This window comes from Carettochelys insculpta, chromosome 15 (genome assembly GCF_033958435.1).
Source record: "Carettochelys insculpta isolate YL-2023 chromosome 15, ASM3395843v1, whole genome shotgun sequence".
Classification (NCBI taxonomy): Eukaryota; Metazoa; Chordata; order Testudines; family Carettochelyidae; genus Carettochelys; species Carettochelys insculpta.
Window position 1 is genome coordinate 26,132,911 of NC_134151.1, and position 19,482 is coordinate 26,152,392.

The 19,482-nt window shown below is 39.6% G+C and overlaps 1 protein-coding gene across 4 annotated transcripts; it reads right to left on the reverse strand.

Moving 5' to 3' along the window:
* Nucleotides 1-436: 436 nt before the first annotated feature.
* On the reverse strand, nucleotides 437-18,029 carry SAR1B (secretion associated Ras related GTPase 1B). Of its 4 annotated transcripts, none has more exons than XM_075009702.1 (7): nucleotides 18,006-18,029; nucleotides 9,431-9,506; nucleotides 5,495-5,614; nucleotides 5,015-5,080; nucleotides 4,123-4,226; nucleotides 3,768-3,899; nucleotides 437-1,099 (listed from the first exon to the last, which is right to left on the reverse strand). In XM_075009702.1, the coding sequence occupies exons 2-7, from the start codon at nucleotides 9,486-9,488 to the stop codon at nucleotides 983-985; spliced, it is 597 nt and encodes a 198-aa protein (XP_074865803.1). In that variant the 5' UTR covers nucleotides 9,489-9,506; nucleotides 18,006-18,029; the 3' UTR covers nucleotides 437-982. The 4 variants fall into 4 exon arrangements, with proteins under 4 accessions (XP_074865803.1, XP_074865800.1, XP_074865801.1 ...); XM_075009699.1 differs by lacking the exon at nucleotides 18,006-18,029 and adding an exon at nucleotides 17,707-17,849; XM_075009700.1 differs by lacking the exon at nucleotides 18,006-18,029 and adding an exon at nucleotides 17,711-17,798.
* Nucleotides 18,030-19,482: the final 1,453 nt, after the last annotated feature.

Here is a 19,482-nt window from a genome sequence, read left to right on the forward strand (position 1 = left end):
AGAATCAACTCCTCTGGCACAACTGAGATCTATTTAACTATGAGCATACTATTTCTAGCAATTTTCTTTTCTTAATTGCTTCCAGGAAATGTGAACTTCCTATGCCATTTTACAAGTTCATTTTAATTTACAAGACCAATAAAATAGGCTCACTTTTGCTTTTAGTTCAAGAATTGGGTAGATACAAATTGATCGATTGATATGAATTTTTTAAAAATATAGACTAGTGATTGGTAGGGCATCTAATTAGATTATTCTGATGTTAATGCAAAATCCTAACAAATGCAATCAAATAGTCTGAAAAGCTTGTAAGTCTCCGAAGCACACTAAAACTATCTTGTGGCCTAAATGTTTCAGGAAGATATCCCACTTATTCAGATCTCCAGACATCCTTACTTGTTAAGACACATTAAAATGAAACATTTCCCATCAAAGATGCCAAAAACTGGATTTAGTTTTATTGCATGACGTTGCATAAGGAAGTGTATTATTGAAAGCTGTAAGGCATCATGCAATTATCAATAAGCTAATTATTTATTGTTCCTTGAGAGGTGGTTATATAGTCTAAATTTATAAAACCAGTTCCAAAAAAGTACATAAAAATTTAACACGATGAGCATTAAATGTTTACATGTCTCTTGTTGTTAGTAGTTAAAAAGTGCATTCAGATGTACCGTAGTGGAAAGTCACTCTCAAATAATGGTGCAGGGAAACTACTGTCAAGTCATAAATTTCAAAAAGAGTGTTGTGTTATGGGAATAGAAAGCTGAACATGTTGTGACATTCAGTTGTACAAACTTGCTTAAATCATTTTTCAATCCTCACACTTGCAATTTAGCATAGTTGATTTAATAATCTAAAAAACATATGCTTTTGTAACCAAACAAAGTCTACTGAGTTGAAGTATGTACACTGAGAGATCAAATAATGAGCAGACTTAATATTCAAACATGGGACAGAATGTACTGATGTGATTTTGGCATTAATCAATGTATTGTGCCATCCAACGGAATCCTTCTCCATAGCCTTGTCTCTTTAGCACACTGCACATGAAGACTTCCAGTGGTCTGGCATTCAGTTCTTTGAGGGATATATTGCCCTGGAATAAAGAGATAAGAAGTATTTCAAATTGCAATATTAGAATAAAAAGGGTTCTTTCTACAAACATACATTTATAATGGAATGTTGTTACCTAATTTATTTAAAATACTAGAAATTTGGAAAAGTAACTAACCTGAAGTTACCAAGAATCAAGATCCTTGCTGAAATATACAGTGCATTCTATTGTTTTTATCTGTTATACAGGAATGCAAAAGCCAGCATCAAAAAAAGACAGTTTTAAACCAAGATGTTTTTTTGAAAACAGCACACTAGGAGTTCCTCTGTGTAGTGGCACTATTCATTTTGAAATTATATAAAAAGGTTATTTGCCACTAATGTTAAGACTGACTTCAGTCATGTTGAATGCAGTCCCAGGCTAACCCTAGCCCATTACAACTAATCTGATGACACTTCTGGCCTGTACTGCATTTGGGGTTTGAACTGGAACAACCTAGGTGCGAGTGTTATGAAGAAAAGAGGACGATAAGAAAGTGAAGAGGAGAGCAGACAGAAGAGACCCATCACCATTGTTCCCCATATTCACTGAGTAGAACAAGTAGTAATGGGCTTTATCTGCAGCAAAGGAGATTTAGTTTAGATATCAGGAAATGCTTTCTAACTATAAGAGCAGTTAAGCCCTGGAATAGGCTTCCAAGAGAAAGGTGGAATCCCCATATCTGAAGTTTTTAAGAAGCTTGTTTAATCATCTATCAGTGATGGTCTAAGTTTACTTGGTCCTACCACAGTGGAAGGGGATGGACCTAATGATCTCTCAAGGTCCCTTCTGGCTCTGCAGCAATCCCTCCCCAACCACATGGGATATATTCCTGAAAATCCCCATGGGTAATGGAACTGGTAGTAGAGGAACTTCGGAGTTTATGGGAAAAATAGGGTTGGGGGACCGCAGCCAGTAATGAACTTATGTAAGCCCTGCTTGGGCTGCCGTTCCTGCTACCACTGTCCCCAGCTGGCCTCCCACCTGCTGCTAGCCCACTCTGCATGGGCTGTTGTCCTCACTATTGTTGTCCCCAGGCGGCCTGCCAGCTGCTGTCCCTGCTATTCCTGTCCCTAGCGGGTCCCCCAGCTACCACACATGCTGTATGCCCTACCTCTGCTATCTCCAGCCAGCCTCCCAGCTGCCACATGTGGTGCTGGCCCCACTATTGCTGTCCCTAGCTGTCTGCCACACAGACTGCCAGCCCTGCTATTACCATGCACAGCTGGCCTACCAGCTGCTGCATGGGATGCTGGCCCCGCTATTACTGTCCCAGCTGGCCTCCTGGCTGCTGCTGGCCTGCCCCATATGAGCTGCTGGTTCCTCTATCGCTGTCCCCGGCTGGCCTCCCTTCTGCCACTGGCTTACCCTGCACATCAACCATTCTCACAAGAGTCTACATGACAATATGGTGGTAGTTAACCATGGGAATGCACAAAATTTGAATGGGTTGTGATGGCTTGTGGTGACTCGTGTATTCTGAAGGCAGCTGCCTCACATTTGTGGAATGAGCATACACAAGAAAACTCATACATATTCAGATCTCACGTTTGAGGAACTTGCGGATGGGGAGGGATTGCTGTACACTTCATTGATTCTACAGTAAGGATCCCACATCACAGACACACACTTAACTTGTGCACTTCTGAACAAGGGATCAAAAGCACAAAGAACATGAGATTTACCACATTTGGTGTGGAGATATAGGCTACACTAACGCTAGAGCGTAACATCTTCATAATACTCACTGTTGAGCAGTTGCAACTATAACTCTCTTCACCTTTGTCCCCCCGCCCCCCAACATGCTTGGTAACACCTGTTATAACCCAAGTGCTGTGTTATAAGCCAAAGGTGGTTCTTGCTCTTCTACAGAAAAAATATACTGAATTTCACATGACTAATCTAGAAAATCTAAAAGCATGAAAAATACTGGAAAAACTTGTTTTTAAGTCCCTATAACTCAGCATCTGTTATAAATTGAATGCTATATTTACATTTAATTAAAAGTAAAGATTTCAAATAGTGCAACAATTCATATATAAAACCCTGGTTTATTGTGACAGGCATTAGTAATCACTTTTTCATAAATGACCAAATTAGATTTCCACAGTCATATAGCAGTGTTCAGTATCTTGTTTCTAATCCTTGGACAAATGTTTTTATATTGTATTGCTCTATAAATCTGCATTATAAATCAAAAAGATCAGTACCTATCAAACTTTATCAAAAATCCTAACCGAGTTCCAATCTGAACAAGTACCTTTCAAGACTTGCTCACTAAAATTATTTTACAGAAAGCTATGAACACTGTAATGTGGTAGTTTAAGTGAGATTTTCTCTCTTAATAAAGTTGGCCTGTAAACAATTAACAAATTTTTGTAGAACTATATCTCATCTGGTATTTTTGTATAATTTAAAAAAAAAAAAAAATCAATGAATATTAAAGTAAATGTTTTATGTAGCTAGAGAGAAGTGATGCAAAAGGATGCTCTCTCTTTGAAGTACAGAGAAAACAAACTCTCCAACAAGACAAAAAAGCGGTCCTGTAGCACTTTAAAGACTAAGAAAATGATTTATTAGGTGATGAGGTTTTGTGAGACAGACCCACTTCTTCAGATCTGGAAAGTCTGATCTCTCTGTGACTATTCTCCAACAAGAAAACATGCATTACCTTTCCTGTTGTTTGGCCATACAAACCAAACATCTCTCGTAACCTCTCTTCACTGATGGCTTCAGGTCTGTCGATCTTGTTACCAAGAATTAGGATAGGCACATTAGCAACAGTTTCATCTGTCATTAGTGACTGGTGGGGATAAAAAAAAAAAAAGAGGAGCTCAATGAGAATTAGTATCCTTGTATGCAAGGAGAGGGAACCAGCTGCAAAGAGCAATTTGTACTTGGATGAAGTAGACAGGAATGGGGGAGAAAACCACATTGCTGAATCCCCTGATTCAGTGGCAGAAGTTCCCCTTTTCAGGTAGTTTGTACATTAGTTCTTTTAAAAAAATTTCAATTTATTCACTTACATCAAGTTCTTCTTTTGACTCAGCCAATCTTTCATGATCAGCACAGTCCACCAGAAACACAATGCCATTGATGGCAGGGAGATAATTTTTCCACACTCTGCGAGCTAACAAGAAGAGTTATAAATTAGTACCAGCTCTAAAAGCCTATGATTCTGTGTACTATCTAGCACTCAAATGGCTGATGATCTTGAAATTTATGATAAACTGTATTGGACTTTCAGTCCAATTCAGCAGCAGATGAGGGGGAAGATTGATTAGTGTTCCGAAAAATCAGTGATACATATGTATGGATACACTGCAGTTTATCTTGTTTTCAATGGACTTGCATCAGCAAATACAAGTTTAAATCATAAAGGTCAATAGTAAAAATCAGGTTGGGGGTTTTCTGTTTTGTTTTTAAATTGTTCTTCCTATTGGTCACATCACAAATTTCAGAGGGGTAACTACATTAAGCGGTTTCAGCAACACACTGAGGAATCCTGTGGCATATTAAAAACTAACAAATGCATATATGTGTACATATACATATCAAACTGTAATTTCCACTTCATGCATTTGATAAAGTGGGTTCCAGCCATGAAAGCTTATGCCCAAATACATTTATTAGTCTTCAAACTGCCACAAGACTCCTCACTATAAAAGAAATGACTTTGCCCTCTACTTCAGCTCTACGTAACTCTTATCTATACGAGGGTGTACCAAATAGTAGAGAGACACAGCAAATCAGGAAATATTTTCTATATTGGTAAATAAATAAATAGCTAAATAAAGCCTGACAATAACATCTGTAACCTGGTCATTTTTTGATGTGAAACAAAGGTTATAATTATTGGAACCAAAGTCAACTTAGGTACAACAAGAACAAAATGAGTCGGTCGATCCACTATCTTACCTTGAGCATGTCCACCCAAATCAAATGTTGTAAAAGTCATACCAGCAATCGTCAGCTCTTCTGAGGCTAAAAATACACAAAACTGGTATGCTCTTTGTTTCTGAAGAGCACATAATACAGAATACTGAGCAGACACAGAATACTTGGTGAGCTTCTGAAGACAGATTTTTATTGTTTCTCAAACTGAGGAAAAGTGCTTTCCTATGTTATTACAGTAACCGTGATCATATCCGGCAGCCCTGGGACCAGGAAGTTGCTGGATATTCAAATATTCTGGATATTAGAGAGGAATACCTAGCAATGCAGCACTAAAGAAAAACAAGATTAGATATTTTTTCAGTATTAAGTAACCAATATTGAATTATATTACAACAAATTTAGTTTTTGTAATATCAACAAATACATTATAAAAAAATATGGCACATGAGAGAGATTTAAGACACTATTTCTAGTGTTAAAGAACAGAGGGTGTACACTTACTGGGATGTAATGTAGGGACATGTTGCCCCAGTCTGTCATCTTTGAGCATGTGCAGCAGTGTAGTTTTTCCAGCATTGTCCAATCCAAGAAATACTAGTTTACCAGATTTCTTATATAGCCCTGTTAAAAGAAAAGTGTTTACTGAATACACTGGTTTTATAACTAAATATTATAAGGTTAAAATAGTATATAACCAAAATTATGACATAGAAGATTAGCAATAGTATTTTCATTTATTCTCAAGCAAAAAGGCCTCTTCTGTATCCTATGGGACCTCTCCTATGCTAGAAGCCTAAGGCAGCACCCTCAAACTAAGCAGGGGATGTTCGCCTCAGTTCTCTTCTCTGCAAATGGAATAGTCTTGGCCGATTAAAAGGGAAATTTGTTGTTTTTAATTCTACACATTCTGTTATTGTTTGGGGATTTTAAACATACAAAGATTCATTTTATAGTTTGATCAATAGAACCTGAAGACCTGACAAGCCTTGTCTGACTGTAACACTCATCTATGCCTCAGGATTGCTGCAAGGTTATACCATCAACAGCATATAATACATTGGTCAAACATTTCCTGTCACATGATAACACTCTAAGAATATGGATTCAAAGTTTTACATTTCATTAATAATCCTTATAAAAACAATTCTTCCCTTTAATTTCACTGTGTTTATGCCTCCAGTATAAAAAATAACTAGAGGGGAAAGTTAACAAGTGAGACTTTTAAAATATTTTTAAGCTGAGATTATCAAAGGGCAATTCTCCTCAATTATGATGCTTCCCCTGCAATACTGTATATTGGGTCAGAGTCACTCTCCATTTCTGCAAACTATTCAATGCTGAGAATGCAGTACGTAATCTCAAAACTAATGTCAGGTTTCAAATCAACCACCTGCTTTGAAGACACCTTTAACACAGAATCTAATTTGACTATAACTGTTTTAAGGGAGCCCCCTTGCCCCGAGTGAAGAAATATTACCTGGCTACAGAGTTCAATCCATTTTGTTAACTACCACTGTCAGCCACACAGCTGTTAGTTTTCTGTTAGTACAGAATAAGATTTAAAAAGTCATAGAAATGGTATAAAAAGGAAGAATGAAGTATTAATTTCAACAAGAGAATCATAATTTTTAAGATAAAATAAGGCTGTTACATGTTCCTAAAGTTTGAAATTCATGCACAAGTTACAGAGAATTCAGTACTGAAGTTACTCCTGGGGGCACTTCTTCACTGTGCAGGCACACAACTTATATCCCCTGCAGGAAAATGACTTTCTGACCAGGAAGCAAAGGAAAGCCACTACAGTGGTCATGCACGGCTTCCAAGCAGCGTGGGTGCACTGTTTCAGGCCCCTGGCGCAGCCAGTCGAGTGGTTAATCACTGGGGAGGAGCTATTAAAATTCACCATCTTAGTTTCTCTGCCTTCATTTTACTTAACTGTGTATTCCAATCCAGTGTTAAAAGTTGCATATTAGTCGTATTTCCACTTTCTGGGTTCACATGTTAGAGAAAAGACAAAGTTATTTATGATCACAGTTCTTCTAAAAATATGCCAGACAGTGGACTCTTTGTGTCTTAGGTTACTGATTAAGGGTTTTTATAGAGAAGACATCCTGCTTGCCCCGAACCAGCTGATGGCTGAACTGGTGATCAGAGATTTCCTGATATTTGCTTTGGTCTAGGTAAGTTTATTCTTTATGGATTTTTCTTCTGGATTTTCAGTTAAACCACTTCTGAGACACTGCAGCATTCCACACACATACAAACATCTATCCTGTTGACCTTTATCCTGGTATTATTTACTCACCTTCTCTGCTTTTAAACTGTAATCTTTAGAATCACATTCCAACAGGGCACATTAGTAACCTTGACAGAGAAGGTGGCAATTCTCTAACAGAATCAGATGAGACTGGATCTGGTATTCTTTACTACTACAGGTATGTTATTTGCTATCTTGCACCAACATCATGAATACTAGACGTATGCGACTTAGAAATGTGTGTTTATAAAGCCAATTTAAAAAAATTTTTTTTCTTCAGATACAGTACATCTGACTTCTCAAATTCAGCTCTTGGTGCATACAAATTATCCTGGTTATATGGCAAGCTATTGAGTAAAATAGAAAAACATCACCATCCATCAGCAAGAAAAGCTTATCTAATGAGTTCTGACATTGCTCAACATTCGTCACAGAAGAAGTACATATGTCCTCCTGTCAGAAAATTTGAGAACAAGTAAATGCATTATGTGGGAGATCACTGTGTAGGATGGCTCTAATTTTTTTGAGATCTCTTTCTCCAAAAGAAACAGCTAAAGGTGCTTTCTTCAAATTTTCTAGTAAGAACAAATTACATCTCATTTCTGAGCCAAGATGCTATTTGTCTATTTCAAACAAGAGCATATTAGTAGCACTGAGTTATGCATTTCTACAGACAGGTACATTATGGACAGAATGAAACAGCCAACAATATTTGAATATAAATTTTTTATAACAACAAAGTGCTTCATTGATAATACAACATAATCACAACATACAGAAAAAAATTCTACCCAAAAATCTCTTCATGAGCATTTTTTCTTTTGATTTACAAACTGTTATCTACTTCATGATAATAATATACCATTAACAGTAAGCTCAAGGACTCCAAATTTATTATACGTCTGTTTAACCCTGACTGTCTTTGAACAACAGTAGGAAAGGAGGAAGTAAGTTGTTCTTAGAGGACATATAAGTAGAGCCCTACAAATCTGCAGCTATCTAGAGGCATCCGCATCCGCTGATGTGGATGCAGACATCTGTGGCTCATTTTTGCAGATATGGGTGGAGATGCAGATATAAAATGTATGTAGAACTCTTCAAATTTGCAGTTACCTGCATCCATGGATGTCAATGAGGATGTGTGTGTCTCATTTTTGTGCATATGGATGCAGATACAAATTTTGTCTCCGCGCAGGTTCTATATATAAGGAGGACACATCAAGAAACATTTTCCCCAGCATATTGGTCTCCCTAGAAATATCCTTGGAGAACTGTTGTCTGGGCTGGTGAAGTTTTCAAATGTGCAACAATTACTGATTGATTAAATAAAGTAGGAGAGAGAAGAGATTATTCCCTTTAGTTAAAATTTCATTGGCTAACACTCACATAGTGGGCCAAGAGTCTAACATACAGAGAGGAAGTTTAAACATCTAACTGATATAGGTAGTCAAGTGGCTTGGCATGATTCATTAATATCGTGTACTATTTATTTTATAAAATACATAAAAGCCATAATAATACATGTTATTGGTCTATGTAACACTGTACCCCACAGTTTGTCAGAATCCAGCCCTCTGTCATAATGCAGGGCCACAACTGAGCCCTGATCCTGAAAGAGGCTTCCAGGTGACACCATATTGCCCATGATAAACAGTAATTAAGATATAAAGAGTAAATCACTGGGCCCAGTTTTCCCCTCCTGAACTAGTGAGAAGCAGGAGTATCTCCACTGATAGGAATAGAGCTACACCAGTATAAATCAGTGGGAGTTAAAAAAAAAAAAAAAAACCCACACACCAAGACCACTGTGTTCCCACCACTGAGAAGAATCCTGGGGTATCCAGTAATCTGAGACACCTTGCTATCACTTGCCCTTAGTGAGAGCAAGCCATATCTGTGTCTGCCACGGGGTCAGCTCCCAGACTCCACCAGCCACAGGCAGCAAAACCACTCCCCTCTAGACCTATGCATATTTTTTTCTAGACTAAAAAGAAGTGAATTAGATAAGCAGAAAGATGGATGAAGGCGGCAGCAAGGACTCACAGCTGTGAAATGAATAACTCTGCTTAATATTTTATCAAAATAAATGCTGCTGTTTAACTAGTAAGAACGTTTAAACTATGTTTGAAGAACTTAAAGGTAAATGAAAAACGCTATAGCAGAGTAGCATAAAAACTTACCTAAAAACTGCAGTACACTACTGAAACCACTGTAAATCCAATCAAATATGAAAGACATGTCCGAATCTTAAGGGGTCTGAAAGAAATAAAGAGAAATGCATTTAAGCACCACTGAAATATATAAAACATTGTAAAACATCTGTATGTATTATGAAGACTCCAAAATACTGGATGAAATACTAAAAGCAGTTAGCTTGGGTTAGTGGATACATTCATTTTTTGATATTCATTTATTAATCATTTGGCTCTTAGTTTGATCTGATTGTTGATTTTTATTTTACCCCAAACACTATGTTGGAGAACCCAACATTTTGAATGTTAAACAATTGTTACAGCCAAAATACAATGTACAGCTATAAGCTGTGTTCACAGGTGAAACAGTCTTGTAGGAGAGTGCTATCAGAGTCTAAGAAGCATACATTACAGTTTGTTTTCATGGAGAATCTATTTATAGGCACTTTAAGATCAGAAATCTGAGATTTTAGTTTTAACCCCATTTCAAAATAAATGTTTATCTTTTTAGTTATTTTTTAAATATTACATATCTCACAGAACTAGAAGGGACCTCCAAAGGTCACTGAGTCCAGTCCCCTACCCACTTGGTAGGGCCAAACACCATATCCGACAGACTTTTTTTTTTTTTTTTAAATCTATTTACCCCAGGCTTCTAAATGGCCTGCTCAAGGACTGAACTTACAACTCTGGGTTTACAAGGCCAATGCTCAAACCACTGAACTATCCCTCCAAAATTAAGGCTCTTTAAGCATCACTATTAAACACCTTATTTTACAAGATTTATATACTAGCATTAAAATAACTCCAGGACTGGCTTGGCACCCCATAGAGTATACTGCCACATGATAGATCCAGTCAAATTCCTGGTCCCATTGTATTATTCTCACAGCCAACAGGAGCTAAGACTATTGCACAGATTATATAGTAAGAAACTGGGATGAGAAGGAGGTGGCCCACGGCATCCAGAATCTTCTTTTAGGAGTTCTTTTGTAAAATGTAATAAAATCTTATTAGTAAATCATAAAAAGAATGATTTAGCCTTAGATTACAAAATATCTGCACATCCATAGCACCTTTGCTTCCACTGGAAAATTTCAAAGCACCTTATAAACAATGGATTTTGATTTGTAATATCCATATATTTTACAGGTGGGGAAGGTAAAGCATGGAGAGGCATTAACTGACTTGTCCAAAGTCTACTGCAAATCTCCATACTGTCAACAGCTCTCACCATTCTACTTGTAAGTTTCGTGATGGGAAAAAAAAAGTGAAGATTTTAGCACTGGTCGTATGAATTCAAGAGTCTGAATAGAAGCACTGAGAGTTATTTAACTGAAGATTTAATATGGAATTTTAGCATTTAAATTTAAATGGATAAATACTCTGGATGGATCAGGCCATTTATCTGTCTTGTCTGAATCAACAGAGTTGAGGCAACTGACTTTCCAATATAGTGATGGTACCTGAATCACCAGGCTATAATCTTTTTGATGTTCTATGCTATTTGTTGTCTTTCATAATGAACTTCTCAAAGACAGACTGATGAATAGTCATTATAAAATACTGTGAATTTTGATAATAGTCCCTGGGCTAGAAAGAGAAAATGCCTAGGATGAAGGACATCCAAGTTCAAGTTGCTACTCCAGTGACTATGCAGGTATTTTTACAAAGTAAAATAGCTTCAACAAGAGAGAGTGAAAGAGACCAACACCATAACATCCGACAGCCTAGTAGCAAGAGCACTTTTTTGAGAGATGGGAAATACAAATCATTTCTATTCTTCTGACCAGACACTTCCAGGTGCATTTTCTATTTGTTAAAAATTTTTTTTGAGCTCCATTTCCAAAATGAAGAAATTCAATACACTTTTTCCACTAGAGACTAGTTAATTACAGGGGTCTATCTATGCTTAAGTCAACCATCAAGTTTAAACTTATACCTGGCTTCTCACAGCTAAACACTGGTACGTAAGATTCTGGAGCATACAGATATGTTCTTCTTGGCCAACATGATACAACTAGAATGGTCCTCTTTTAGCCCCTCTTCTTCTGGGAAATAATTCACAGTGAGAATGCCATATGCCCTAAAAGTATGTTCAAAAAATATGGACCTGCAGTACTAAGCAGTAGAATCTTGTCATGAAATGCTGTGTTTCTGGCATAGAATTCGATTAATGGACAAGTCCCAACACAAAAATAGCCCCTCAGTGTATACACTACTGATGGATGCCAAATGCTCATCTGAAGAAGCCAGGATTCATTTTGTGTAGAGCTGGAATGTACATCAATTTGAAAGCAATCTTGATGATGCACAAATAGTGTCACTGACTCACTGTTCTGCCATGTGCAGCTTGCTTAACCTCTTTATCTCAATTTCCCAATTTTTTAAATGGAGACAACTATGTTTACCAACCCCCAGGGTGTTCTAAGGTATTGTTTGGACAACATTTTGCAACTATAAGGCACTTAGTGACAAGTATCAATTGCCAAGCCATCCTGGCATCTCAATACTCGTGGCTTCCAATGCCACCCGAGGATCTTCCAGCAGCTGGGTGAGATGGTTTTGGTGTAGAGCAGCTTTGCGCCTGGAATATACAGTAGGTCTCAACATTTGTGAGCGTTCCATGTTGAGAACTCTTGTGAATGTTGAATTTCATGAATAGGGAAGCCCCAGGGGAGGTGGCGGCTGCTGGCACTCCTGCCCACGGCCCTGGAGGAAGTGGCGGCTGCCGATGCTCTGTACCCTGGAGCCCCCAGGAAGCGGCTGCTAGCAAATAATTGAATTCGCAAACCGTAAACACAGTTCACAGTCCAAAACCTACAAACCCACCTGAGTTACAACAATTAAAAAAAAAAAAAAGTAATAGCAGCTAAGCAGCTCTTGAGACAATCAATTATTAGCCCTAGGTAAGTAGAAAATTTTAGTGTTTCCATAAAGCAACAGACCTATCACAGGAAGGGAGTAATGAGAAAAAAGGAAAACAATAATTTGACTCAAAGTTATGATCCATCCAGCACATTTGCTTTCTCATTCCCTCTCCCCCAAATTTAAAAGGTTAGAGTTAGCCATGAAGAAACCAAGGATTTCTCATTCACACCTGAGTAACTGGAAACAGAGTTGATAGGTAAGACAGAAGAAAATAACTAAGGAATAAAGAGTATCACCACATGACCGCTAGCTCACACAACACTACGAATAAACGTATCAGTTACATGTCTCAGAAGCAAAGGTCAGGGACAAGCAAACAGAAGAACATACACGTCAGCAGATTAGTTTATTGCTTGAACAAAATACCCACCAGGGAAAGCCTCTATGAGGCTTAGAAAAAGGATCTACTTGAGTAACCTACAAATCAGTGCAAAGGGTGTGATGCAATACAACTGCTCAAATTACTGAAGTGAAAATAACTTAAAGCCTAGTTATATTGAACTGAAATGATCCTTGTATGCTTATAAAACATATCAAAAATAAAAAACTCCACAGATTTTCTTTATACACTATTTAAAAATTCCAGCATTCAAGATTAAAATGTTATTAAAAAAAAGGGTATTCAGCATATACAGCTGGAGTTAGAGCATAAATAGTTAAATCACTATCAAAGTAAAGTACAAGATCAGGTTCTCTAGAATTAAAGAATCTTAGACTAGTCAAAAGATTTAAAATAGGACTGTCTGCACAACTGAAAAACACACCAACAAAATTTGACAGTACTAATACCTGTCAACACTGAAAGTTAAATAATTCTATTAAAGAAAAAATAGCTTGAGTTGTTTTACAATGGACATTGCAATATTTGGATCAGAGTATTAAATCTATGATTGCCATGTAGAAAAGAAAATTGCATAATTTTAATCTGAGTTTTAAATCTATGAATTAAAAGACTTACCTTTACATTTGATATCAAATGATTATGGCAGCAGTCTAGGTTAGTGAGTGGACTGCTTGAGTGGTCCATAAGATTATCGTAATCAAGACAGTCTCCTGAGATAGGGTGGTTTTGCTAACTGCGCTTGCATAGCTAAATTTTGAAGGGTGTGCCAAGTGAACCATAGCAGTGCCTTGTGAGGGAGCACACAGCTCTCATAGTCTATGCTGTATGTAATCAGCACACACCTGACTTCACATGCACTTGCTTCATCTATGTGTCACTTGAGTAATACCATTACAAAATAGACAGACACCTGCACGTGGGCAATGGAAAACCAAATGTCTTGCGGCTACACATAGAACCCCAATGGGCCATATGTGGCTTGCAGGTTGCCCACCACTGGATTATGTTTTAACTAATATACTGATGTTTGGCCACTACAAACCAAAAAAAACAAGCAAAGGTCTTGCAGTACATATTTACTTAAACTGGCATGACCACATTCAAAAGCACCAGAAGAATGGTACATCCCCAAGAATGGCAATCATTTGCCTACAAATCACACGGAACGCAAAGCGTCTCTGTTTTAGAGGTCTTTTAAACTAGATGCTGTTAGAATCATAGAACTGGAAGGAACCTCGAGAGATCATAAAGTGCAGTCCCCTGCACTCATGGCAAGGCCAAACACCATCTAGCTGACAGGTGTTCATCTACTTGACGTAAAGCCTTTACTCTGAGTGGAGCATAGGTCACTTACAAGTCCTTAAATCCTTGTACTCTTAATGGAGCACAGGTCATTTACAAGTCTCCTCCACTTCACTCTGTGTCAGGACAAAACTTCTAGCCGACTGCAGTTCATCTAACCTGCTCTTAATTCTTTTCAAGGCAATCTGAAAGCACAGGACATTCTTTTTTGGGGAAGAGGTTACTTGTTTTGACAGCAAGCAGATTTCAGTTGGTTTGTGACAATCTTTTGACACTGACTGTCTCAGTAAGTCACTTAAAAACAAAAATCATTTTACAGAATCACATCAGCATTACTAACATATCATTCAGTTCCACGTATGTCAACTGTACCTGACATTACATCATCATTACACCCAGAGCTTGATTTGTAAGTCTATCTTAAGTAGTTACTCAATTGATCAACAAAGTCCATTGCTTAACAGAGGTGATCAAGATGAAGTAGAATTGGATGCAATAACTTTGGGAGAAGCTTGAACTACCTCTTAAGACTGAAAATTACTACTGTAATAAAAAGAGCTATCAAACAGACTCACTGCAATTCTATCATTCCTTAGTTATTTGCGCAGAGGTGAGAAAAGAATAAATTTTCTTTCCCTCTACCATTATAAATTTGTAATAGATAAAAATAAATTGCTATGTTTTCCAAGCTAGTTAAAAGTGGTTGTTCTTTTAATATATTATTGAATTTGCAATTTTAAATATTTTGGGATAGTGAATTTTGTTCTTTATTTAAAATGTAATACACCATTATTTTATAACACTAGAAGCACAACAAGAAAGAAATTACTGGTTTTAGACAAGTTGAATTCCTCTTTGCATAAAAAGTACATGTTACAGGTCTGGAAAGACTGCTAACAAAACCCCAGTGACATCAAGTCTCTATCCAACATGACTGCACTTTAACCAGTGAACTCTGAACTTCAATAATTCCAGGAACATAGTCTTCTAGAACCAACTTGGCAAACAAATGTTTAAAGTCTACTTTAAGGCTGTATGCAAATTCATGTCAGATTTGATCTAATTTCATAAAAATCTTACTAATGGGAAAAAATCAATATCCTTAACAGAGCTCTTTATTTGAAGTGGTGGTATGTGTCTACTGTAGTACAGATAATGTAGAAAACAAACCTGGAATCCATATTTTGGTCCAATCAATCACTTCACGAATACTTCTGAGATAGAGGGAAAGAGAGCCTCTTCAAAATGACACAAGTAACAGACTTTTATGCATGTGAGTGACTTTCTCGTAAATATTTGTGAAACCTCAAAAATCATGCATATTGTCATCCATATTGTTTTATAACGATGTACTTTATTAAACAAAAGAAGATAACGTTGAGGATGTGGGGTTTTTATAGTATTTATTTAGGAAGTTTTATTTAGGCAAATCCTTGCAATGTAAACATGAGAAACAAAATAAACATTGTAACTTTTTGTTTTCAGAGGCATTATATAGGAATCTTTCTATAATTTTTAATTTTGAAATAATAAATCAAGACTATGAAAGTGGTGACGCAACAGTCATGTGAGATCCTAAATGACAATAAATATGCTGTAACTGAGATGGTCTAAGTAGCAAAAACTGTTTTCAGGTTTTACTTGCTGACAACCATTTTCAGGAATAAGTCAGTTCTCTAATGTGGATTGCCCCATGAGTTTAAAACCACCCTAGCTAGCAAAAAATAATTAAACCTCAAAAAAAAAATTGTATGACTAATTCTTCTCACTCAGTTTTTTAAAAATACACTTAAGTTTTTTGGGGGCAGGGATCATGTCTACTCTTATGATACACTCTATGGGGGGGTGTTTATCCATGTCATGTGTCAGAGGAAAACACAGTCATGCCTGGAATGTAAAACCACTGGCACAGAAACACTTCCAGAATTGAAGTCTGTAGCTGTATAGTGCTTAGCACACTGCAGCTATGGTCATACACAGGGCCCACAGATGTTATTATAATAACAAATATATCTTGTAAGTGCACTGTTAATTCTCTGAAAACTACAATGAATCCAATAACATCCACCAAAATGCTTTTATTATATACTGTTAGTCATTATACTGGCTACCTATTATGATTGCCCCTGTTTCCAAAAGCCCTGAACACAGAAGGGATACAGCAACTTCCTTCTAGTGATCTGTCCCCTTTTCCCTTGGCTCTAATCTCCCACAGCCCATCACTACATGTTCCCCATCCCAACATCTGATGTGAGGTTACATGGCAGAAAAGACATCAGTTGTGATTTAATCATTTAATTCAATGAGTTATCTACCCACCACGGAAGAGGTGGTAGAAAACAGTATTATGTGAACTATTTAATTTAAAGGTGCAGGTGTACACATGCAAACAGAATGAGGGCAGCACAGTCGAAAATCTTAAGCACAGCCCTGGGAGCCAGGACTTCTATCCTCAGTTTTAGCACTCTCATACAGCGTGACCTTGGGCAAGTCACTTAGTCACATTAGCATTTTGTTGGTAAAACTTTTTGCTGGTCGTAGGTGTGAAAAGGCACTTCCCAGACCCAATAAAAGTTTCACTGACAGAAGCACCGATGTGGAAAGTGCTGTTAGCAGGAGATACTCTACCATCAACACATCTGCCACCACTGACGGGGGGGTGATTTCATTAAGCCAGCATATTTACACAGGAGACCTTACAGGGGTACAATAGTGCCACTGTAAGGTCTATAATTTAGACAAAGCCTTAGTGTCTCAGGCTATGTCTAGGTTGCTGGCAGTTCTGTTGGGAGAGGCTTTTTTGACATTTCGCCCATCCGCACGACGCCGAATGTCAGAAAATGCCCCCTGTCAAGATGTCCCTTCTTCCTCAGAGAACGAGATGTACAGAGATGTCAACAGAATGCTCCCAACTGGCAGAGCTCTGCCAACAGACCTGCAGTCTGGACACGCACTCTATCAACAAAACTTCTGCCGACAGAAGCCTGCAGTCTAGATGTAGCCTCAGTTTCCTTATCTTTAAATTGAGGACACCAATAATTATATGTACCTACCTAACAGGAATGTTGGGTGAGTGAAATAGTTAATGTATATGAAAGGCTGCGAGAACAACACCTAAACGGTGCCAAAGAAAGATGGTAAAGTAAGAGCAGATGGAAGACTTGGGGCATCAAGCGGAGCAACCAGGTAGTGGGATGGAAGGGAATGAAATGGGGGAAGAAAGGAAGGCATTGGATACACGAGGGAATAGAAGGGAAGAGGCTACAAGGAGACAAGGGTGAGTAGGAGGGGGGAAGGCAGCAAGGCAGATACAGGCTGGGGCAGTGGGCAGAGATGGGAAGATATAGATGGGGATAGTGAGTACAGACAGGGGAAGGTGGTGAAGGCAGAAGGGAAGGGATGGAGCGTTGCAGGTGTACAGAGGAAGGAGGGGAACAGTCCCGGAGAGGATGCAGGGCGCAGGAAAGCTGCAAGTTGGGGGAGCGATTCGAGAGAGGCGGGGGAGAGGAGCAGAGGGCCCGGGCGGTGGGGGACAGGCGATGCCCTCGGAGGGCCCGTAGGGGCAGCAGGACCCGACGGGAAGATAAGGGGGCGCCGGATGACAGGAGACAAAAGTGGAGGACCCCCCGAGGGGGAGAAGAGCCCTGGCCCAAGCACAGCTCTGCGCCGCCGCCTCTCACTCACTCACCCACCGGGGAAGAACCCGCGATCCAGACCGCCCGCTGCCCGCTGCGCCCGGCTCAGACACGGACCCCCAGCGGCCTCGGCCTCGGCCTCGGCCCCGCTCCGCCCCGCCCCCAGTCCGCTCCTTCCGGGCCCAGCCGGCCGTGCAACACTCAGCGCGCTCCGCCCGGCGCCGGCGCCGGCGCCTGCAGCTCGGGGGCCGCTTCAGGACTCGCTCTCCCCGTCCTCTTCCCGGGCCGTGGGCCGCTGCCCCCTCCCGCCAAGCCCCACGTGGGTCGTCCCCTCCCACTGCGGGGGACTTACCCGCACTCCTGCCTCCCCGGGATGCTTCCACGTGGCTTCAGTCACGCAGCTGCTCCCTCCAAGCCCTGCCCCAAACAATCCTCTAGTACCGGGTCACATCCCCACGCGCTCCCCTTTGTTCCGGGATTGCCCTCTGATCCCCCCGACGGCCCCGTGCAGACACAACCCACCCAGCCCGCCTCCACTTCCCAGCTCTCGGAGCCCAGGAGGGCGTCCATCAGCCCGGGTTAGGGTTGCCAACGCTTTCTAGCAAATATAAAGAGCTTTTTTCATAGCGTGCCGCTCCCACCCCTCTTCCCCAGGGTGTTATTTATCAAAAAGCAGTAATTGCCTACAGCCTAGCTACTTTTTGCAACACTCAGCAACTCCCACTCATGTACAGAGATGAAGGAATAAGGGGATTGTTGGCTGCCTGAGGCTAACCCACAACTCACCACTCTTCCACCAGAACAAGGTAATTTCTTAACTCACTCCCCTGCCCCTTAGGACAGGAGATGACCTCGCAAATTAAGCCTCCTGCTTTTCTTTCGGCCTACCAGGGGATCCCTTGGCAAGAGCTGAAACCAGGCCCTACATCAATTTCCCCCGCTCACTTTTAAAAACTTTTTGTCACAATTCTTTGTTGCTTATAAATGTATTTCTTTTGCTCATTAAATTATTCACATACAATACAAACAAATAATAGCAATTGACTGATTTTTTGATGTAAAGCAGAGGTTTAAAACTCAATTTAGCTTACAGCCAGTCATCAAATCCTCCTAGTGGGTGAGTGGGCAACCCCCTACGGCAGGGCTGTGGAGGAGACTGATGGGGGAAGGTGTCTGTGAGCATTCCCCGCTCTCTCCATATGTCTCCCAGCTCCACCTGCTGGCCTGTATGCACTCCCTTCCATACATCCTGTGTCCCTCCTGCTCCTGCTCCTGCTCCTGCTCCCCCCAGGTCATTTAAAACCCATTGGGGTTCCCCGCTGCCACACCTGACAACACAGTGGGGATAGAGTTGCTTCTAGCTGCTAGCTCCATTTGACTGTCAGCATGTCTGTGAGGACCCAGTGAGGTGTGTGAAGCATCCTCCAGTACATAGTTGTAAGCTGTGAAACTGACTGGATGCCAAAGATGCTGAATCTTTTGATTTCATCACAAGCCTCCTAATAATTTGGGCTTTATTTTTCTGGAAAGCTCCAGCCACATTATTAGAACTAAGCCGGGTCTGGGAACTTCACTACCTGATGCCTCGTGCAGCACTATCAACTGTGAGCGCTCTGATTTAGTAGTTTATGCTTGTTTGTCAGTGCATGGTGTTAGAAGAGAATCACAGCTTTTCTTTTCTTTTTAAAAGAAGACTTAAGGTCTCATGGTTTATGGGAAAAAAAGCTAGAAAATGTACCCTGAGTTTAGTCAGAGACCTCAAACATCAGATGCCAGATAAAAAGATCCCCATGTGAATTTTTATCTGTGATTTCAGAAAGCCTTTTTGG